General features: G+C 39.2%; 3 protein-coding genes across 3 annotated transcripts; 2 read left to right on the forward strand and 1 right to left on the reverse strand.

Annotated features, from left to right (window-relative positions):
• lsm12b (LSM12 homolog b) lies at positions 1-9,268 on the forward strand. Its single transcript, XM_053340768.1, has 5 exons — positions 1-147; positions 2,790-2,923; positions 5,085-5,194; positions 7,865-7,991; positions 8,664-9,268. The coding sequence occupies exons 1-5, from the start codon at positions 21-23 to the stop codon at positions 8,754-8,756; spliced, it is 591 nt and encodes a 196-aa protein (XP_053196743.1). The 5' UTR covers positions 1-20; the 3' UTR covers positions 8,757-9,268.
• Positions 9,269-10,612: 1,344 nt separating this feature from the next.
• On the forward strand, positions 10,613-13,075 carry LOC128381893 (reticulon-4 receptor). Its single transcript, XM_053341912.1, has 3 exons — positions 10,613-10,628; positions 10,720-10,952; positions 12,305-13,075. Exons 1-3 carry the CDS (start codon positions 10,613-10,615, stop codon positions 13,073-13,075), a joined length of 1,020 nt encoding a protein of 339 aa, XP_053197887.1.
• A 1,378-nt stretch (positions 13,076-14,453) lies between these two features.
• Positions 14,454-19,768, reverse strand: tmem101 (transmembrane protein 101). Its single transcript, XM_053340767.1, has 4 exons — positions 19,624-19,768; positions 17,801-17,981; positions 16,885-17,031; positions 14,454-15,944 (listed from the first exon to the last, which is right to left on the reverse strand). The coding sequence occupies exons 1-4, from the start codon at positions 19,752-19,754 to the stop codon at positions 15,636-15,638; spliced, it is 768 nt and encodes a 255-aa protein (XP_053196742.1). The 5' UTR covers positions 19,755-19,768; the 3' UTR covers positions 14,454-15,635.
• Positions 19,769-23,433: the final 3,665 nt, after the last annotated feature.

Consider the following 23,433-nt stretch of genomic DNA (forward strand, 5'->3'; position numbering starts at 1 on the left):
CCGGTTTCCTGGCGGAGAAGATGGCGGCTCCTGGACCGGGGGAGTATTTCAGCGTCGGGAGCCATATCTCTTGCTTCACCTGCTTGGGCCAACGTCTGCAGGGAGAGGTGGTCGCGTTTGACTACCAGTCCAAGATGTTGACTCTGAGTATCCTTCACCTGTGTGTGTAGCCTGCGGATGGCTCGCTGGCCCTGCCGGGGCTGCGAGGGGCCTGTAACCGAAAAATATGTCAGATAGTGGTCCGCGCATGCGTGATTGGCGGCCGCTGAGTTAAATATCTTTGTCCGTTTTCTTTAGATACTTTCATCGCATGATAACTGCACATCTGTATGTTATCTGCTGCAGGTCGTGTCGCTGCTGTTGGTTAATTTCATAGCTGTGGGTTACATCTGCTTGTGTTGTGAAAGCAGTCATTGTGTGTGTGCCGGAGCTCGACATGGTTCACTATCTGGCAGCGGCATCATGGCTGTGTGCTCCCACTGGCACCGACCGATGCTAGTTAAGCGAGCTAACTACAGCTATTAACCTAGCTCACTGTGGCTCATGAGCACCGATTTTAAAAAGCCTCATAGGTTCTTGTGCTGGCGGGTATTTTCCTTAAAAACCTGGCAATGCATGTACACCGATCCCCCTCCTCTCTCTCTCCCTCCCCTTTTCCTTTTCCACGCTACAATGAAAGTTGCTCTCCACGGCTAGCTCGGCTAATATGCTACGTTTCGGTCAACCCCCAAACCACCGACGCTCAACCGGCTCAATTGGCGGTGTTAGCTGGACGCTACCCCTCCGTGTCTCATCTAAACCGGGTGCCATTGTATTAAAAGGGGATTGTAGGGCGGATTGTGGTTCATTTTGACACGATTCAAGCGCCCCCCTCAAGCATCATCATGTGTTCATCACAACCGATGTTAGCTTGCTGTTCAGCGTGTCTACACCCTTTCATGGGTGTGTGTGTGTAATGTGGACATGACCGAGTGAAGCCCCTTAGATATATTTAAAGGATGGGTTCATATTTTCTTCCAAGTCTGTCTGTCTTTAAAATGTAGTCAGCTGCTCATATGGATATTAAAATAGGGTTTTTTTTCTTGCTGTAGTTATTCCTCCTTTTTAGGATCCCTTCATAATGCACCTCCATTGTAAGTGAATGGAGCCAAAAAATCCACAAACGTCCTTCTGTTCAAAAATGTGTTTACAACTTTATCTTGAAGCTAATGTGAAGGCATGTAAATGAGTCAAATCTAGTAGATAATCTTCAGTTTTGTAAATCTTTTGTAAGTCTTTTTTAGTGTCAAGGTCCTACTTTAACATTAAGTAAACGGGCTCTGACTCTTAACTGCTTAAGCCTCATACAATATAAGCTTTATTGGAGTGCATTTTTGTGGACACACTGTAGATGTTGGCTCCTCATCATTTCCACTTAAAGCACTTTTGAAGGGAATCTTTTAATAGCTGGCATAAACAGGAGAAATGGTTACAATGAGGAGGAAAAAAAACTGTTCATATCTTTTAAGATCTACTTGGGGGGGGGGGGGGGGGGGGAATATTGTTGACCTATACTTCTACGTGGCTAAACTGTGGGGTGAGACATCGAATGAATGAACTGAGTACATTGAGTGAGGAGGCTTGACGGTTGGTATCACAGGCCTTTTTGTCCGCTAGAACAATAGCGGTAGTTTATAGTTGGGAATAATGTGCCAGGGCGGTTTGTATTGGAAGGTACAGAGGAAAGTTCACAGTCAAATGAGTTTTCAGTAACACCCTCTTGACTCAGGCAGTGCACTGAGAAGCCTGTATTTAATTTTTTTTTGTTACATGAATTATCTCTTATCTCTTATAGAGCTTACCGGTAGTCTTTTGCTATAAAGCTCAAAATGAAACTAAGATCAGGCCTGTGTGTGTGTGTGTGTGTGTGTGTGTGTGTGTGTGTGTTGAAATCCACTTGGCATTGAACACCATAGCAGTTTTTTTCCCACGGAGGTCAAACATGGTAAGGTCATACTGTTACTGTTACATCAGGTCAAACCCTGCTCTAGCTTGTGGCTTTTCTTGTTCTTTTTACATGAAGCGGACCGTAAAATAAAAAAGCTTTCAGTCAAGTAATGCAACAAGTATCTCTTAAATTGGTATAAAACACACTGACAAGCCGTGCCTGTATTATTGCAGGGGATTTGAGGTCAATGCTTCCAGGCGCTGAACTGTTAGAGGTTTCCTGAAACCACAGATTTGCATTGAGATAAATCTTTTACTGTCTGTCTCTTAAAATTTAAAACGTGAACTTTTTTTATGTTCCAAGTGTCAATCTGGAAGCAGCTGAAATCAGTGCGAATCAGTAGAGTTAATCATGATCCGGCACTTCATAAAAATTAGTCTAGATTTAATGAGCCAGGTGCAAAGTTGAGGAAAACTGCCACTGGCTAATTGACTCAAATGACTGGATTTTACTGGACTTTTTCAGCAGAGGAAGCTGTTAAAAATGTACAGAAATACTCCAGCAGCCACAGACTGAATACTTAATTTGTGCTCTATGTATGTATCGACTCCCAATATGTCTTCATTCATTCATTCATTCATTCATTCATTCATTCATTCATGGTCACTGTAGATGGCAGCACTGCCTCTGCTTGTTGCATGGTGTAACTGGCACTACCTCTCAGTGTCAGCGTTACCAGTCATCCAGTGTGTCTCTGTGCGGTCTGACTGAGTTCATCAGAGGTCAGATCTATATTGTCTTGAATTTTGTTTTGAAACAATATCAGAAAGTATTTTTGTGCCTTGACTGAAGTTTTTCCCAGAATGTGCTTCCTCCAGCGGTAAGCCAAACCTCAACGACGTCATCCTGATCAACTTAGCCTATGTTTCTGATGTGGACATAATAAATGACCGCACTGAGACTCCACCCCCACTAGCATCACTGAATGTTAGCAAGGTAAGTCCATCAGTTTGATTCCTCCCTTCAGTGTGTGTTGGTTCGTGCCTCCACTGATCATGGTGATGGGAATAATGTAAGACGTGACAATCCAGGGCTTGATCTTTGAAAGGTTGTGGCCCGTTCCTTAAGAAGGCCAGCACGCCACACTGAGCAAAATGAGTCTCCTCATAATTGACATAAACTCAAGCTGCGTTGGGTTGATCTTTGCCAACTTTTAAGATTTTCAAGTATCTGGTAATAGAGGTGCAACAGTACATGGTGTGTCTTGGTTTTGGGGTCATGGTTGAGTACAATTTTGATACAGAAGAAAAATGGTAGAAAAAAATATTTTGGTCCCTTTTTTTAAAAAATAATTAAAACATCCAACAATGGATAAATGCATTTGTCATAACTATAACTGAAGCAGTTTTAGTTGTGATAACTTGATGTGTGAGATGGTTTGTTACACAGAACCATTTGAGAAGTCTTCCTTGGAAACTGTTGGTAAAAGAGGGCAGGTACTTTCAAAAACATACCTGGCAGGTGGGTCTATCACCTTCTTACCTTGGGAGGGAGCTGGATTCATGAGATCATGAGAAAATCCTCAAAGGAAGCTGATCACTGTGAAACAAACAGTGGTTCAGACACAAGCACATAACTTGAAGCTGAAGATGGCGTTTTGTGTGATCTTGTGAATCCAGCTGCCTCCTCGGGTAATAGTTGTGCCTGACAGGAGTCGGGACAGCTGTTTTATGCTGATTAATTGTCAAACTATATAAAGTAGTTGAAACTAGCTCCACCTCCAGCAGCTACAAAGCTTCAGTAATAATAATCTAATGATGTCATATATAATAATATATCAGTCAGAGGGACCAAACCACTACTTTTAACTGTAATACTTTTAATACATTTTTCTCTACCCGAACTGGTTCTTATGTCAGGTTCACTAAAAGGTGGAGTAAAAAAGCCAACAGTCAGAGAGGGGAGAGGGGAGGGGGGAGGCTGGAGGAGGCTGGGGGAGGCTGGGAGATGCGGTATCAGTTAACAAAGGAGACAAATGTAGAATATTTTAATGATAGTGTTGCACTCGGTCAGTGTTGAGGGTCTCGTTTGTCATTGTGACAGCAGCGACACTACACACTAACCAGGCTACTTTAAACGTTAAACCAGCAAAGTGGTGCACTGCCAAAACGTTCCAGGTGAAACTCATGCTCTACGATTATGGTTCCACATGTTGGAGTTAAGTGGATTATTAAACACTTCTGACTAATTGTTCAAGTCATGGAGGGTATTATTTGTACAGCTGCTTGCTCCGAACTGTAATGAATACACCGTAATGAGGTTAGGGTTAGGGTCAGGGTCACCCTCAAACGACAGGCAGAGTGTGTGTCGTGATGTTTCACCTCAGCACGATGAACTGTGAATTTACGACTTCTCTTTACACCTTTTCATTGATCTACTTCAAGTACCGTATCTACCAGTGATTGATGATCACCTGATTGTAACCTCCTGATCAATACGATGCTGTTAATTTTGATATTTGACCTCAGATCGACAAGAATCACCCGAATCCCTCAAAAATAAATAAATAAAGAATTGACCAGCCACAGTTGATTCTGGTGCAACAAGGCTCAGAAACAAGGCATCTCATTTGCACCTAAACAGCAAATACTTAATAATATTTTGGATATTTTGGATTTAATGAGTCTCCACCAGGATACATTGCCCATATTAAGGTATAAAAAAATGTATATGTGTGCATCTCCTGGTCCAACCTCAAATTGAGCCCTGTAATTAACTGGTACTGTATTCAGGGTGTTTCTACTCATTGATGGCAAATTAGTGAAAGTGTAAAACACATATGCAAATTTTTCAGCTAGTGAGATATACGACTCCGTTCTGGTAATTATGTTTGTTTTTGCGTGTAAATTATAGATGTAAATTGGATTAGGACAATGTAATGAAATCCATATATAGAATGTCTCCCGCGGCGATAAATGTTACGAGCAATAAGTGGGTCCAGAACCAGTACACAATACCTGGATTAAATGTCCTGACTTGTTTTTCATTGCATTTAAAACAAATAAGAATCTGTTCCTTGTTCAAATCTGTCAAAGCAGATCATGTTTGATGTTAAGAGTGCCTTTTTTTTTTTTTGTTCTGTTTAAACTCTCTGCAGCTTGCCAATCGAGCACAGACAGAAAAGGAGGACAAGCTGTCCCAAGCCTATGCAATCAGTGCTGGGGTTTCTGTGGAGGGCCAACAGCTATTCCAGACTATTCACAAAACGTAAGTAACTGTTGTTCAGCCGCTGATACACTGCACGGTCAGCTGAGTTTAGATCAGCTGAGTGTAGTAGAGATATTTACCACCCAAAGCTCAAAGTGTTCTACATTTTAGAATGAAAAAGAAATCAGCTGATGCTTATTTTAAAGTATTTTGTGCCATATTTTTTAGCTCAGCCAGCTTTAGCTCAATTTAGAGGTCTTCACAATCTCACCCAAAACCGACCTTTTGCGAGACCTACCTGACCCAGACATAAATGTATAAATTAGATTTCTTAAATGGACTTGATCCAAACAATAGGCCCTGTGCAGGGGCATGTCGGAGCTTCAGGGGTCTGCAGACTGGCTCCTGCATGTCAGGGAGAGAGCAGAGACGAGGCGAGACATTGGTCAGAGAGAGAAAAGTGCTCTAAAAGAGAGGAAAGTAGACAGATTTTAAGCAAGCATGGACGCTCTGACCCCGTGTCTACACAAAAAAAGTAGCAGTAGTTTAGCAGCACGTTAATAGGAGATCAGCAGAGATTGACTACACAGGTGGCGTTCAGGTACATGGTTGAGCGTAGGTCACCTGTGCTCTGGAAGCGCTCAGAGCCCTACACAGGTTAAAATGAAGGAAATACTTACACAGGCAGCTCAAAGCCAGTTTGTCTCGTATGATTCAAGACCAAGCGCCACTACAGACGACGCACAAATCTTTAGAGCAAACATATGAACTCAAATCTGAACTGAAGTCTCAGAAAATAGGAATGATGTAAGAACCCAATATGATAGATTCATTTTATTTTAGGATGCATGTTATTTTATTTTCAAATGCTGCCCGTATTAGAAATTAACATGTATTTAATATAAGAGCACTTATTATTTCACCTCAAATCAGCTGTATTAATCTGTGTTGAGGCAGCCATCCCGACCATCGCTGCACTAGTAGATCAAGAGCAGCACAACTCATGGTCATTTTTCTGTACCTCCCCAAAAAAAAAAATCACATTTTATCCTGAGGTGATTTAGATGCTTCATGTGAGCAGAGTCCTGCAGTGACAGAAGGAACCCGACCCGGCTGAATGTAATTTGCACCCAGCCTCACTCAAGTCCTGCATCAGGTCTCAGTTAGGGACTGATTGGACTCTGTAAGACTCCTTCCTCATCTACCAATGGAGAAAAAATGTAAAAAAGGACCAGAAGAGAAATGCATCAGAAACATGGTATTGAAATAAAAAGTGAAAGTAGCTAAGGAAGTATATTATAGGAGGAAATGACATGTCTGCATAATATACATAAAATACTGTGTAGACACTTTCCTTTCATTACTTTTCCCGCCTTATTAGGCATGTGATGATAACCGTGTTCAAGGTATACCGCGATTTGAAAAAGCCACGATAACCAAAACCGCCAAATTTTCTGTCATACCGTTCCTAAGGTATGAGCTGTTTTCTGTCTGGTCAAAGACAGGAAGTGCAGGTCAGAAATCCCTCAGGTGGTGCAGCTGCAGCGTAGAGTATCACGACCCCTCACACTGTCATTACAGTGTATATTCAGGTTAAATGAACACGTCTGTCTTTATTTTTCTTCCTTTTAGGAACATTTTAGAGCTGTAATTGCAATACCGTGAAACCCTGATATTTTTTCTTATGGTTATCATACCACCAGAATCTCATACCGGCCCATGCCTACGCCTTATGTGATGGTGATAAATGATACTCATTCAAAGGCAGACTCCTCTCCTCAGATATTTGTTGTGATTCACCTCTCCTCCAACTTTAACACAAATATTATATCACTTTATTTTCGGCATTATTTTTCATTACTATAGTTTTTTTTAGTTTTCTTTAAATTATCATAAAGAATAAATTCAGAACAGGATTAGAATAAATTAATATAATAAATGTTTCTAGATCAGCAACAGTAATGTTTATAATATAAATTTGATACTATCTCACTGGACACACAAATCTAATATGTCCATAAAATAATATTTCTGACATAAAATACGTGTGAAGTTTAGAAAGAATGAAGGACACAGATTTCAGTCTATCAGTCGTTCATCCTGTCGTCTGTCTTCCTCCTCTTCCTCCTCTTCCTGCTGCTGATGTGATTCACAGCCTGCAGGTAGAGAGAGAGGAGGGCTGGTTTATCTCAGCTTGTAGTAAAGTTTACAACAATATGCCAGATGTGAATATACGTTACAAGCTGAGCTAAACAGTTTAAGAGCTAAACGAGTGCGCTGTGGTTGATTTTCAAACACGGAGATTTAAAATGTTTGTTTTTTTCAAACCCCGGATTTCAGGTTTCAGGCAGGGCAGACAAACACAACATGACGGATCATTTCTTATATGTCCTCTGCTGAACTCTTTGCTCTTTGTATCTAATTCAAATATTATGTGATGTGTTTGATGGGATCACGTTTCAGTCTCACACACCTGATCTAACCCTGTTTTAACCTGAAGTCACATCTTCTGCCGTTAAACCCCAACTGGAAACCTTGTCCTCATGTTGCTATTGTCCTCTATGCAGCATATAAACATAGAAATAGTAACATATTGGCAACCATAATTGGTGTATTAAAAAAAAAGATGAAATGGAGCAATAAGATGAATCAATGAAGTATGAAATGTGTGTCATTCCCTTTCAGTCTTTTCCTCCACACATAAACAATGATGCTTTGTTTCCTCCGCAGCATCAAAGAGTGTAAATGGCAGGAGAAGAACATTATTGTGATGGACGAAGTCATAATCTCGCCGCCTTACCAGGTTGAGAACTGCAAAGGCAAAGAGGGAAACGCTTTAAGTCATGTACGCAAAGTAGTAAGTATGCTTTTTTATTTTTCCTACATCTCTACACTATACTGTGCAACTAAATATTACAGATTTATCAGCTAATTGTCTTCTTCTTTCAGCTATTTATTGTTCAATAGTTGTTTGTTTAGTCTTAAGACCCTGAGTTGACTTCTTCCAATAGTTTTTTTTTGTCCAACCAACAGTCCTAAAGATATTCAGTTAAGTCTTATTGTGTGACAAAGAAAAGCAGCAAATAGTCACGTTTTAGAAGCTGCAACCAGCTAATGTTTGGCATTTCTGCTTAAAAAATAACCCAAACCATTCATCCATAATGCTTTAATGCCATGTAGAGAGTCTATCATGAAGTTTGGGTTAAATCAGATAAACTGTGATGCTGCTAATGTCGAGGACAATCCCTAAATAATGTGATTGGCTTTGCTGACACAGAATGAGCAGCTGCAGTAGATGTTTTTATAATGAAATATGTTTCTGAATGAAAACATTGGTTTCCTCCTTTAACACTGCAGCATGAAGCTGGAGGAAAAGGGACAAGAGATGATGTAGGTGGGGTTGTAACACAAACTGTGGGAGTAGTCAATAAAATACACAGCTGTAAAATAAACAGCTTTAAAGTGCTGCTTGTTGAAATGTTTCCCCACCAACAGGATTGTTTATTATTTATTTTTCTTACTCCTACAGGTTGAGAAACATTTTAGAGACGTGGAAAGTCAGAAGTCCATGCAACGTTCACAAGCACAGCAAACACAGAAGGACTCCACTTTATCTTCTTGAGTTGGCAGTGTGGGTCAACCCGGGGAAGGCGACGCAGGTGGTTTTGTTCCCACTGCCAGACTAAGTCTGCATTCCTTGTCCTCAGTCTGAGACCACAAGGAGGAGCGCTGAGGGCCCTGGATCCAGAAGATCAAAATACCATTAAATGAAAAAGACAAAAAAGAAAGAGGAAAGATTAAATCTTAAATTAGACTTTATAAAGAATAATTTAAACATGAACCATAAAGCAACCATAGTTTCCTTAACTAACTTGTCTCATTCTGCCCCCATTCCTCCCCTCCTGTCCCTGAAGCCTTTTTCTTTTTTCCGCCCTCCTTCCTTTGCCTTCAGTTCCATTTCAAAAAGAGAAAACTAGAGCAGTCAGAAAGGCTTGTTAGCTTTATTTTCTGTCATTGTTTCCTTTTTTGCTGTATCCATGTTCTACTGTCTGTATTTTCTGTATTTTAAACAAAATGTGACTTGAAACGCCACACTTTAAAGGACATTTTCTAAAATAAAAGTAACAAAAATTCTGACTGTAATACTGTAATTTTCAACAACTTTTTGAAGAGCTCACGAAGAACAATTTGAATTTCCAACAGAGTATGAAATGACTTTTCTTTGTTTCAACCCTGAGATTATAGAAATGACTGAAAATGTGTGTATAATATGAGTGTTAATGGGTAAGATTCTGCACATACGAGGCTCCCTGTCTGTTTGTATGACCGTCACAGCTGTCCTTCAATCATGTCTTTAAACAGATTGAGTTTTTATGATCAGTGCTCAGGTTTCTTCTACGTGATTGTGTGGCTGCCTCGTTATGATGCATCTGTGTAATTACAGGCAACTTGAAGCCATCGTGGTTTCAGATTATTTCAATGCCTTTTTAATCCTCTGGTTTCTCTAAAGCTGTTTTGATATTTACTGCACCTGACAGTGAACCAGCAGCAGTGTGAAAACTTTTATTGAAGGATGTAGTTTGCAAAGTTAACTGACTAGCATGAATACTGCTGTAGTTCAAGAAAAGCACTGATTATTATACTTCTGGTTGGAAATTTCCTTCCAAAATTGAAGGTAGGCTGGTGTGGTTGATGAGATTGTTTTCACTGATAATTTGGGTGATTATATTGTGTAGATTAGTTTCCTGAATAGTTTGATTTATAAAATGTCAAAAAATAATGAAAAAAACCCCATCAAAGTTTCCCCTTAAAACATAAGGTCGCTCAAATGAATGTAATTGAGCAACAGCACAGCACATAACCCAAAATCAATTATCATAGAGGACACACAAAACATGCAAATAATCACATTTGAGAAGCTGCTGCTAGAACATTTTTGATAGATTGTTTCATATATTATCAGAATATCAAATACTTGTCCAGTAAACCACAGGGCTGCAAAGATTATAGGTTTGGAAAACATATTTGGCTTCTTTTTTTTTACATTGTAACTACTGTTGATTTAATCTCAAAATACTCAGATTAGTGTTTAGATTGCAAAATTTAACATTGAAACAGATTATAACCTCATGTAACAATCAATAATCTTTACCATGCTGTATTACAAAGCAACTTAAAGATGTAGTTCATCTTATCTGCAATATGATGCAAAAAAAATCACATACAGCATCTTCATGTATCTATATATAGTAGCAGATGTAAATCCTTATTTTAGGATTGAGTCCAAAACAGACCAGGTTTGTTCCCCAGATGAGGTTACGTTTTGTGATTATCTGTTTAAGCTCATAATCCCTCCATAATCAGGAATATTAAATGTCCACTCATAGAGTTTGCTGATATGACATCAGCATCTTTCTACTGAAGCTGGTTCTGTTGCGTGCATCGCTGCCTAGAAGAGGGTAGCTATACTGTGCTACCATGTCTTCCACCAGCAGTGAGCCAACTGTGATCTAAACTAAAGAAGCCCGTCAGTGTCTGCACAATGCTCCGTGCCATTCCTCTGCTGCCTCTTCTTGTGAACACAGCGTGGGGCTTCAGGCCGTGTCCCAGCCACTGCCAGTGCTACGAGTCCTCTGACCTGGTGGACTGCAGGTCTCGTGGGCTGGTACGAGTCCCCACCGGTGTTCCACACAGCACCTGGCTGCTGGACCTGAGTGAGAACCAGTTGGCTGAGGTGTGTACCAGATCCTTCATGGGACTGTGGTCACTGAAGATCCTCATCATGTCCAACAACAGCATCCAAACTCTGCAGTCACAGGTAAAACATATTTAAACTGCCTTTTTATTTTATTGAGCATCATAGTGAGTGTTTTTACATATTTCATTATTCCATTATTATTCCTACTAGTAGATTCACTTATTATGGTGGAACTCATTTTAAATACTTTATGTAGTGGTGGTTAAATCAATTACAAGGCACCAAATTTACATAGAAATTCAGTTGATCTTAATAAAATCATAATATAAAAAATCAGCAGTAACTAAAGCTGTGAAATGAATCCTGTAGAGCAGAGGTTTTTATAGTCTGAGACTGTCCCTCTGACAAAGCTTGGACAAAGGTGCCCTCCCTAATTTACTTGCCTATGGGGTGATGATTATGTTATCTCATCCCACAGACACTCAACAACTGAGCCAACTTAGCCTCATATTGTTGTTTGACCTACTTCAGACTACATCAAATACATAAAAAGCTCTTTCTGGAAGCATTTATTAGTTTCTTACTCTGGGAAAGTAGGAAAATTCCCATCTCTTTAACCAAATCACACACATTTAGGCTATTCTATGTCATCATTTTGGTAAGTACTGTAATATATTTTCACTTCCATTCACTGAGCCTCCCCTGGGAAGGCCTGCCTTCCACTTTAAAAACCTCTGCTCCAGAGTAAAAAGAACAATATTTAAATGTGAAATGTAGAAAAGTAGAAATAGTCAAGTACCTCAAATTTGTACTTAAAAGGATATGTTCGTAAATGTTCCAGTCTGTCTTAAAACAATAGTCAAGTGCCCATATGAACACTGTAATCCTTCATCCTGTTCATACTGGCCATTAAAAGATGCCCTTCAAATGTTAAATATGGATTTGTCTATCCTTGTGGGGAATTACTGGTTAATAGTGTAATTGTGCTTTCAATGTATGATGGAGGGACAACATCCACAGTCCTGGTTCTGTTGCAAAAAAGCATTTAAAGGTATATCTGATGCTTATATAAAGGTTTCACCAGTCTGAGTTAGTCAAATAAAGTGGATATCGTATTTAAAAAAAAGATTTAGTTGAAAAAAATCATTTTGTTTCCCTGTGTAATGTTTCCTTTTTGTAATGCAGTGGAGGGAAAAAGGGAATTTTGTGCTAAAAAGACCTAGCTTTGAAGATATTCTTCCAGATTTGACTAACTGGGACTGCTGAACCTCAATATTACGGACTGTGGATTTTGATCTCTTAATGGTCAGTATGAACAGGAGGAATGATTGACAGCACATGAGTAAATATACTTAGTTACATTCCTCCACTACTTTTGACATTATTTAAAATCTTCTGGTCATAGTGATGTCTAAGTCTAATTTCTGATTTGCATTTAAATGTTTTCACAGTTTTTCTTTAAATGATTTCAGTCTCTGTCGTCTCTACAATTTCTGGAACGGTTGGACTTGAGTTGGAACCAGCTGCGTTGGCTCCCTAAGGACTTCTCTCAGAGTCTGTCCTCCCTGCAAGAGCTCCGGCTGGACCACAACCTACTGGAGCACCTCAACTCCTCTTCTCTGGGTGACTTTGAGAACCTGAAAAAACTGAACCTCAGCTACAACCTCATCCAGACGATGGATGCCGGAGCTTTCATCGGTCTGTCTCGACTGATCCTCCTCAGCCTGGAGGGGAACAAGCTGACGGTGCTCAAGGAAGGTCTGTTCAACCGGCAGATAAACCTGGAGGTGCTACTGCTCGACCACAACAACATCTCACTGATCGAACCCAAGGCTCTGGCACCTTTACGGAGTCTGACTCTGCTTGGTCTCCAGGGAAACCAGCTGGTGCACATCAGGTTCAAGACCTTCCTGAAGCTCCAGACTACCAACACCCACCTTCAATTGTCCCTCAACCCCTGGACCTGCGACTGCGAGCTACATCGTGTCTTCAGCAAGATCTGGAATGTTCGACGTCTGCAAGTGGGGGACTATAAAGAAATCCTGTGTCATGCTCCTGCTCAGCTGGCCGGGGTCCCCCTGTCCTCAGTGGACAGTCATCTGTGTATAGCTGAGACGGCGTCGGTGCTCGTCATCACCGTCACCGTCATGCTCGCTGTGATTGGTGCCCTGATCAAAGCAGAACACAACCGAAAGAACAAACAAGCATCAAGTGAATCAGAGTCAGAGAGACAAGAAAAGTGATTTATTTATGATCAGCTGTTATTCACTTCTTAGACCACATGATCTGATTCCAGCTCTGTACTTAGACTCCCTTTAACCTTCCTGTTGTCCTCCCGGGTCAAATTGACCCCATCTCTTTTGACTGTTCCTTCTTCCTTCCTTCTTCTCTCTTTCTTTAATTTTTCCTTCGTTCTTCCCCTCCTTTCAAACTTCTTTCCTCACTTCCTTCCTCCCCTTTCTTTCTTTCCTTCCTTCCTTCCTTCCGTCCTCCTGTCCTTCCTTCCTCCTTTCCTTCCTCCCTTCCTTCTTTCCTCACTTCCTTCCTCCCCTTTCTTTCTTTCCTTCCTTCCTTCCTTCCTTCCTCCTTTCCTTCCTCCCTTCCTTCTTTCCTCACTTCCTTCCTCCCCTTTCTTTCTTTCCTTCCTTCCTTCCGTCCTCCTGTCCTTCCTTCCTCCTTTCCTTCCTTCCTCCTTTCCTTCCTCCCTTCCTTCTTTTCTCACTTCCTACCTTCCTTCCTTCTCTCCTTACTCCCCCCTCCCCCTCTTTCTTTCCTTCCTTCCTTCCGTCCTTCCTTCCATCCATCCTCCTGTCCTTCCTTCCTCCTTTCCTTCTTTCCTCACTTCCTACCTTCCTTCCTTCCCCCTTCCTTCCTTCCTTGACCTGAGGACAACAGGAGGGTTAAAGCTTGTTTTTGGCTTTACCTTCATTTTCCCCAACTTTCTATGTTGTTATGACAACTACTGTAGCTGAAAGGAGGAAAAGGGTTTTTTTTAAGTGCGGAACAGCCCTTTAAAACCTTAGCACAAGAGGGAGCAGATAATATTTTTTATTTATTTAATCAGCTATTAATATTATAGTTTTGTGGCACGACTAACGGCCTAATTCAGTATCTTTTGAATCTACATGTATTTTTTAAGCAACAGCATGACAGTTACTCAACTATTTGAATGTTTGGAAAGGTTGTCACTCCACCACAAGATGTCTAGAGTTGTCTACATGTCTACAGCAACTGCACGAGGGTGAGCGCCCACTCGGAAACATCAGAAACTGACTGTTAAACGTGTATAAACGTGGCTGTACTGGTTAGTAGTTGTAGTCTGACACGTGGAGAACTGATTGTGATCTTGCTCTTTCTTTTCTTGACCTTATTAAACTACAAGAGCTGAAACACACACTGAATACCAAACTACAAGATTTTCTATTTTTAGGCTATGAATCATAACAACAGAGATGTAATTGGTCACACCACTGAGAGGTGTCTCATTATTGAAGAATAATTCAGAGTTTCATATTTTAATGCACCTGTGGCCACTTTATTACAGCAACAGCAGTTCAAAGACAAAGTACTGCAACAGTTCTCAGCCAGGAAATTGGGGGGGGGGGGGGGGGGGGGGTGATATTAACACTTTGATGTAACTCCTACGCTTGAACAGGATAACAAAAGTGTTTAATTTGATTCAATCCAACACTCATGCAATGACAGATTTTCAAATGTACCTAAGAACCGACAGCCAATAATTATCTGGATTGAACAGAAAAAAATGACGCTCAAAGGTGAAGTGACTCCTTTACTTGCAAACCTATAATCATAGCTGGTCTGATTATATTTCTAACTATTTTCTTTCTTTGCGCTGAGTAACATGAAAAGTTTGTGGAGGCAAATTAAACAGTAAAAATTTGACATTTAGAAATGTTACATATGCAATCATTACTCCTGCTTATCATGCTTCCCAACACTGCGAGGTGAAGGACACTAACAGACTCACTGTCCATGAAGCATCAGTAACATTCATTCTTTCATTCTGTACAACACTGTCAGCTTTGTGGGAAGGTGAAGTGGTGATTATCAAACTTAATGCTACTGTAGTATAACAGTTTGTACACGAGTGAAATAATATAACTCAATTGTACTGATGACAATTTTAGCGTTGTGTGCAGCATTATATAGCTAAATCGATATATTTAATAAAAAAATGTGAACAATATTTCAATATAAAAGCAGTTCTTATCAAATTTAATGAAAAGTTAAAAGCAACTAAACAGTGTTTGTTACAAAATGGCATTTACTGAAGACCTTCCATTTCATAAGCAATACCGGTTCAGTTCTATCAGCTGAACTGAAATGAATAGTTCAGTTTTATATTTCCCTTTACTTGTAGGCCTATATGTAAATTATTAAAACTATATGCTATAAAACAAACTATTAAAGACTTCATTTAAAATTTCAGAGCTAAAAGGTATTTTCCCTGTAGATATGATACAGCATCGACACTCAGTGACATATTTCAGAGCGTAACAGACAAAATGTAAACATGTATCTGAATAAATTATTAAAATTGTGGGAATAAAAGGAAGCTTGTGGGGTTTTTTTCCCCCTCTCAAAAGCAAAGATAACAGCTGGTCGGCAAAGACAATCGACACGGCCTACATCCAACCGTCTCAGATTGAGGTGTTTGAATCCTGAGAGGTCACTGAGCGACGGCAGTTTCAGCGCAGCCGGGCTGTGACATTTAAGACCACCACCAGTCTCATCCTGCGCAGACACCTCGGTCTGATATATAGTCTGAAATCGCCTCAGTGTTCAACCGTCGGTAGCCAGGATCAGCACGGCGCCGAAGATGCCGACGTTATGTCCGATCAGTTTCATCTGGTTCCAAAACTCCACCTTGCGAGTGTGGTGCCAGTAGCCCAGGTTGCCGTCGATGAGGAGGATCACCAGAGGCAGGACGGTGGCCAAGATCTGAGCAGCCAGGCGGATGTAGCAGCCAGAGAGGAAGGCGAGAGCCAGAACCCCAAACAGCACCACCAGCAGCATCAGGGTGATCTCTCCCCCGATGATGTGGTTCAGATAGGCCAACCTGTCCTCTTTGCTGTGCTGGAGGGAGTACACCTAGTGGGGGTGAAGTGGTAGTGCATTCAATTAAAAATGTCACACACTGAAAACAGACTTCAGTTTATTTGCTCTTTTTTATGTCTGTGGTGAAGATGATATTGATTTTAGGTGAAAGTTAACATAAACATAATTTATGTATAATACAAATTATGACCATCTGGTTTGTAAAATTTAATTTAAAACATCTTTTTAATGGATAGATGTCAAAGAGATGGTGAGAAACTATGAATCCAAACCAAAAGAAAAAAGGGCTGAAACTTAAAATGTATGTTCATTATCCATTAACAACTTTCTTTATTCATCAATTAATCATTTTATTAAATGTCAAATGCTCATGATGACGTCTTCGAATGTCTTGTTTTTTCTGACCAACATTGCAAAACCAGAAGATATTCAGATTTTCAGTTTAATGATATAAACAAATAGAACACAAACACAGGAATAAGCTGCAGATCTTCACATCTAACAGGCTGGAGCCAGAGAATACTGTATTTGGAGTTTTTGCTTAAAAAAAGGACTTAAATGATTCATCGATTGTATTATATTTTGGAATATTTGATCTTATTGTCTATACTTTTAATTTCTGGATATCGTTTAATTGTAGTGCTGAGTTTTTATTAATCTTTTATTATATCATCATTATATTAATTACATCAATGCTGATTTCTTTCTGTTGAGTGGCTAATGGATTCATCACTAAATTAATAGTGAAGTCCAAAATCGGCCCTTAACATTTCAATGAGTGGTCTCTGGCATTGCCTCTTAACATAATGCACTCTATGATAATTTGACTAAGAGCATCCATCAGTTAATAAAATGTATTCTGCTTTGCATTTCCAGTAAGTGCTACCGCTGTGTATTGATGTAAAAAGAAGCAGAAGAACACACTGAACTCTTCAATGTACAAATAATCTATAAAACATGACATGGCTCTTACCAAGCAGATGAGGTAGACTCCCAGGAAAACCTGTCCAGTAGACTGCAGGGACCTGCTGCGAGGTTTCTGTCTGTACACCTCCCCCGCCCCGCTGGCCATAATCAGAAAGCCTCCGATAATGGCCAGCGCTCTGGAATACATTCGTACCTGCAGGACAGTGAGGTTCAGACTGTGATAATCTAATATAAAGTAAATATGTGTTATAAATGTCTATTTATGATAAAACAATACAAGTCTACTTTTTCAAACACTGATATAGGACACTTTAATGTGCTTCTAAAGCTGATAAATAACCAATTTGGGAAAATTTGGAAAATATTTAACCTTTAAAAAAAGGTCAGAATTTAGAAGGTTAAGTACAGTAGTATGAAATATACCTTCGTTGCAAAACAAAACCATACATAAGGCTTCTTTATAAGCAAATAGAGATAAATGAATGAATGGGGCCACAGTTCAATGCAGTTGAAGTGTTGAAGCACAGAACCTTAAAATCAACTCTAAAGAAGCTACACATTAGAAAAGTGACAGAGGCTGGATAACATGTCCATTTTACAACCAGCTGGATCATATTTTATGTAAAACATGCAGGTGGGGAGTCAATGACGCTGGTTTATGACTATATTCACATGACTTTGGCTGATTAACTGAGACCGATATGAGATACTGGACACTTTAAAAAGATGTTCTGTAATTTTAGAGTGAGCGCCTAAGCCTTGCAATGTCAGTGTATCTTAAATGCTTATAAATAAAAACAAAAAAATCACCATCTAATAATGATGCTGACACTTTATAATGAATATGTCTTATTCATGATATCAATTAAGCCTAATACCTGATATGAAGCTGCAGGGAGTCTAATGATAAACAGCAGAGTTGCATCATCATCATCACAGTAAAACCACAGATGGTCACTCACCTTCAGCCAGTCCCCGTAGTGCACCTGTCCTCCAACGTACGACGCATATGTGCTGATGGCCAGCTGGATGGCGGAGCCCATTGCAAACCACCTCCTCTTCACCCCAAACGACATGAAGCTGGCACACAGCACCGCAGCCCCCATATCCACATACAGGTACGGTACATGAATGTCTGGTTTCCTGGAGATAACAATGAAGAAAACAGACCACTTTAATTACAGTTTTATTTTCTGTTATTTGCTGTATATATTTTCCTCATTCTTTATTGTGTGTGTATGTATATATTATTGAGTTTTGAAGGGATTGCTGGTTTAAATTAATAATCAATCTTCAGCAGTGTGAGATCTTAAAATTGTTTTTTTCTTATGATATAACTGATCATAACTGTGGCTCAGTGTTTTTCTAGCTCACAAAAGATACACAAGAAATATTCTCCTGTACTACAGTGAGACTCCAACTGGCTCTTTTGTCAGGCATAGAGGTAAAGGTAAAGAGTAATAAAACTCTTGGGTGTTGCACTTGACACCTGCATCTGATAATTGAATGTTTGCACAGTGATTGTTCATTAACATCAGAAAATATCCTGACCAGCAGTCACAAAACCCTCCATGCACTCATGTAAATGAAGTAAAAAAAAGCCCAAATAATAAATAAGCATAAAATCATGTCTCTTAAAATAAATAAACTCTTCTTGCTTTAAAGGGTCTATTTGCAATAAGTGTGTTAAAACCAGTCAGGTGTCCATATCAACACTTCCTCCTGTTCATAATGGCAGGTAAAAGATCCCCTTCACACACACTTTAAATTTAAGTGATGGGTACCAAAATTCACATTGTATTCATTCAGTGCAAACATGCATTTAAATGTTTATCTCATCGTCATTTCAAGCAGATGTTTGACACATTTACAGTCTTTTTAAAATCTAATTCCCTCCTTGTGTTTCCCTGTTGAGCTGTGGTGGAAGTATAGTTACACTAAAAAGACTTTAACGTTGACAAAATATCTACTTCATTTGACTCATTTGGACAAATGAACTTTCTTATTAACTTCAGATAAACTTTTAGATACTTTTTTCTGCAGGAGGACTACTGTGGAGTTTGGGACCCCCTCCCTTACATAGTCAGTGCATTATAAAGGGATCTTCTCATGGTCAGTATGAACAGGAGGAATGATTACAGCAAGAAAAAAAACCCCAATCTTAATGTTAATTTGGGGACCTTACTTTTGTACTTTAAAAAGTTGTAAACCTGTCTTTTAAACTACTGACTGAGAGTGAGTGGCAAAAAAGTTGGAATATGAGAGTGAGGCAGGTATGACAAAAGCTGTATGTATATATTTTCCTTTATTTAATTACAGGATAAGTCAGAGGGGTGTGGTTGTTTGAGCAAGCCCAGCCCACCGCAAAATGATTGAAACAATACACACCCAGTGGACATGAGAGAGTAGAAACCACGATTAGACCAGAGAAATTACAGACTGTTCGCTGTCAGACTGGGGATAAAATTACAGACCAGGGCAAGACAGAACTTGCCATCTTAATTTAAACAAAGTCCACATGGTTTCAACATAAAGAGGGTTGGTCTACTTTCTGAAATGCAACTCCTACTAACTCGCTACAACCTAAATAAAAAAGATACGAAGGTTACAGTTATTGCCCTATTATTACATATGCACAGCTACATACAACTTTAATGACTATCTTATTAATGAAAACTGTGCTTTTTAAAGGTTTGACACGACACACAAGTTTAGTGAGGTTGCCGTCAGCTGGTTAGCTACCATTAGCTTCTTTATCGTCCATTCACTCCCCTCTTTTTCTTACCTTTTTGAATCAGCCCGCTCAGCAAACAGCATCAACATGCTGAAGCAGTTCCAAAATCCGAACCGGGTCAAAATAAAGGCTCCCAACTGGCAAAGAAACCTCAACATCTGCTTCCTGCTAGGAGCTGCCATGTTAGCTGCACATCTGATAGAGCCACAGCAGAGTGTACAGTAAATATGCAATGGACTTCCGGGAAAAGAATACATACCATATGTCAAAATAATAGCACGCATCTTTCCGCCTGCTCTAGAGAATGTGTTCGAATTAAACTATTAACGCTCAGGCTCTTATTTTGGAGGGAGTTTCTGTTTCCGAGTAAAAAGGCTTCCTCCTATTGGCTGACAGATCCAAATTGCCTGGAAAGGTTCTCAGTAGGAGAAAAGGATGGAGAAGTTCAACACTACCATCTACTGGCCCTTAAAAGAGATACAGGTTTAGTGACCACAAACTGGCAATATTAATGGATGACGACGAAGCTTTTGCAGCTGATACACATTTTTGTATATATGCAAATGTACAAAATTTACACACACACACACACACACATACACAAAACGCCACTCAAACATGTTGTATTTCTTTATATTCTATTAAAATGTTCTCTTGGACCATAATGTCTGTCTAAAGATTAATCAAACATGACTGATGAATGTGAATTGATGTAGAGACTAATTTTGAGTCAGACTACGAACTATGTTACGGTTAAGATTTATTTGGCAGGGACAGTACACATTAATCGACATTGTAATTGTGTCAGAGTTAGCCAAGTTAGCTAGTTTTCATCTGTAGCAGAGACTTTGTCTGTAGTCCCTGGTCAGGTCTAGGCAAGGCTAGGACTAGGCAAAACTCTATAAAAAGAAAAGAGAGAAAGAAAAATAATATAAGCATGAATTATTATGAACTATAATTGACACGTCATTAATACAGAGTGAATAAAGGCATTGTCCATTAGTTATGACTGCAGCTCTGGTGTTGTTTGAGCCAGTGTTTCAGAGTGTTTTTTAATAGAAAAAGGGTTAAACAGGTCCTTATATGTATGGGCAGAGTGTTACAGTGCAGTGTTCCTCGAACAGAGAAGGCCGAGCATCCAAATGTAGGCTACTCCTTCTATCAGGAACAATGCAGTCCCCTCTGTATGTGGACCATGTGGTTCTGGTAATCATTTCTGGCTACAAACTGGCTCAGTGGTGGAGGAGGAGGACCATGTAAGATGTCAAAAACAACAGTCCTAATACACTATACAATGATTGCTGCCTTGGTTTTGATTATGACAATAGGATTACTGGTCCCGACAAGGTATTTATACTGACAATGGTCCCCAAGATGTAACAAAAACATGCAAACAAACACACACACACACACACACACACACACACACACACACACACACACACACACACACAAATACATGCCCAGGATAATGTATATATAATATAATATAATATAATATAATATATAATAGTCTACTGAGGTCAAGAGTCCAAAGTACCCCAGTCTAATCCCTCTAAGACATTTTTGCACTCTCATCAAATTTTCTATATTAGTTTGATTGTTACTCTTAATTTTCAGCATATTTGATCTCCATGCATTATTACCTTTTTAAAGCCCACTGGTAGTGAAATACAAAATCTTGTTCCGTTTAAGTAATGTTTTTGCTCTAAAAGTCAAATAAAAAAATAAATGATTGTATTATTCTATACTATAGCACCCACTAATAATTGTATTAATTAATCAGTCATTATAATTATCATTTGACAAATAATTAATGTCATTTTATAAATACTGTCAGTGTTATTGTCTGAACTAAAGTCCTCAGGTTGTAAAACTAAATCTTTCTGAAACTTAGGACAAACCAAGGACATGTGTCCTCAAATGCAGTTTCACCCTTGCTCACAACAAGTCCCCAGAGTCCATAGAAACAGCTTCACATTGCTTATTTTCCAGTCCAAAGTCCAAAACACAAAGATACTCAATTTACAGTGATAAAATGCAGAGATAACCATTAAATATTAACATTTGAGAGCTTGGAACCAAAGAATATTTGGTATTTTTGCTAATTTAAACAATTAATTCAAATAATTAGTACATTTTCTATTGATCTCTCTCTATGAATTACTCCAGCACTAATTTTAAATAAACAAAAAGTTAGGGTTAGGGTTAAAAACCTTAAAACATTACAAACCGGCACACTTATCTTTCTCAATAAGAGCATTTCCTGTAAATGGTTGCAATTTAATGCAATAATTAGTTGTACTAATGAAAGTGGCTCAAATTACATAACAAAAACAGGAATGAAGGAAACAAGAGTTTTTCATCAGGTGATCAGTGACACACCGGGTATTCATAATGTTCAGGAGCGTCCCAACGCTGCTCTTAATCCACGGTGACGTTTCTCAGGTTAATCTTTAGTAGATGAGACTAACCCAGATCCTGAAAATGGCTTATGGGGTGAGTCGTGCTGAAGGTTTAGTTAAGGATCAGTAGCTCGTCATGTCTAGAATGAAACGTCAGTTGGAGGTGATTAGCACAGAGTGATAGATCTAGTTTCTCAGGACATGAATATCTTATAAAACTTAATAAAGTTTGAACTGATAAACCATCCCAGTTACACTGAATATATATATTTTTTTCAGTTTATATTCAACAAGGCATCTTGATCATTTTGTCAGGTCACATTTTCTTTGAAAAATGCCTCAGATTGCACACAGACTCACACCATTCTTCACTTATCTATATGCATTTATGTTTTTCAGGGTCAGTACACATTAAACCAATCCACAGACAATAATAATAATAATAATAATGATAATGATCTTTTTTTATAGCACTATTTACAGCCCGTGTTACAAAGCTCTTCACACAGGGCTGCAAATTAAAACAAACAAATCAAAAAAAGCATTTCATTTTATGAAAGAACAGATCAAAGTTTTAAAAAATGAAATCATTAAAAAGAACTGTTCAAAGAGAAAAATAAAAACTCAAGTGAGATCAGGAAAGGCTGTGCGATCCATCCTTGTTGCTGTGAGGCCCACAAACAGCATATATTTTGTTGCAGTATAACTTAATAACATATACAACGCACATGCATGCAGTGAAAAAAGCTTTATAAAGCCCTGAAAGCAGCGTCTTAAATAGCCAAAAATGCAACCAGATTTAGAATCATTTATTCACAAAAACAACAGTGGCCAGTCTTGCATATTAAACGGCTGCAGCCTGCTACGTGTCAACAAAGTGTTAATTAGAATGACGTTGGTTCATGCAGGGCAACTGATTGGATAGATGGCAAGATTAAAGTTTATAATCAAATCAGTGATAAAGACCTAAACTCCTTACTCCTGACATAAAGCTGTGTGCTCAATGAAGAAGCCCACTATCACATACTGTATGTAAACCTTTTTATTAGTCTTTTTCACTTAAACACATTAAAGCCCAAAGTCAAAAATACTGCTCATCTGTGTAGAAATGTTAATAGCTATTAGTATAATATTTAAAATAAGAATGCAAGGCAAAGAGAAACAATTGATCAATAAAGTTACACATCTTGTATTTTGGTACATTTTATTATCCTCCACACAACACTTCAGTCAGTTCTATTTCAGTGTCTCACTTTCACCCCTGTGTGGTCTGCAGATCTGTAAGGATCCGTGTTCTCAACCTTTCTTCCTTCCTGTTTAAGGGTTATGGCTCCTGATTGTTTAATCTCATCACGGAGGATTGGTGACATCAGGTTCAATCCTGTGCCGACCTCCCCCAAAAGCCAGCAGCAGGGATCAGCTGGGATGAAGAGCAGTGGGACAGCATAGATCAGTC

The sequence above is a fragment of the Scomber japonicus genome, chromosome 20, assembly GCF_027409825.1.
Source record: "Scomber japonicus isolate fScoJap1 chromosome 20, fScoJap1.pri, whole genome shotgun sequence".
Taxonomy (NCBI): domain Eukaryota; kingdom Metazoa; phylum Chordata; class Actinopteri; order Scombriformes; family Scombridae; genus Scomber; species Scomber japonicus.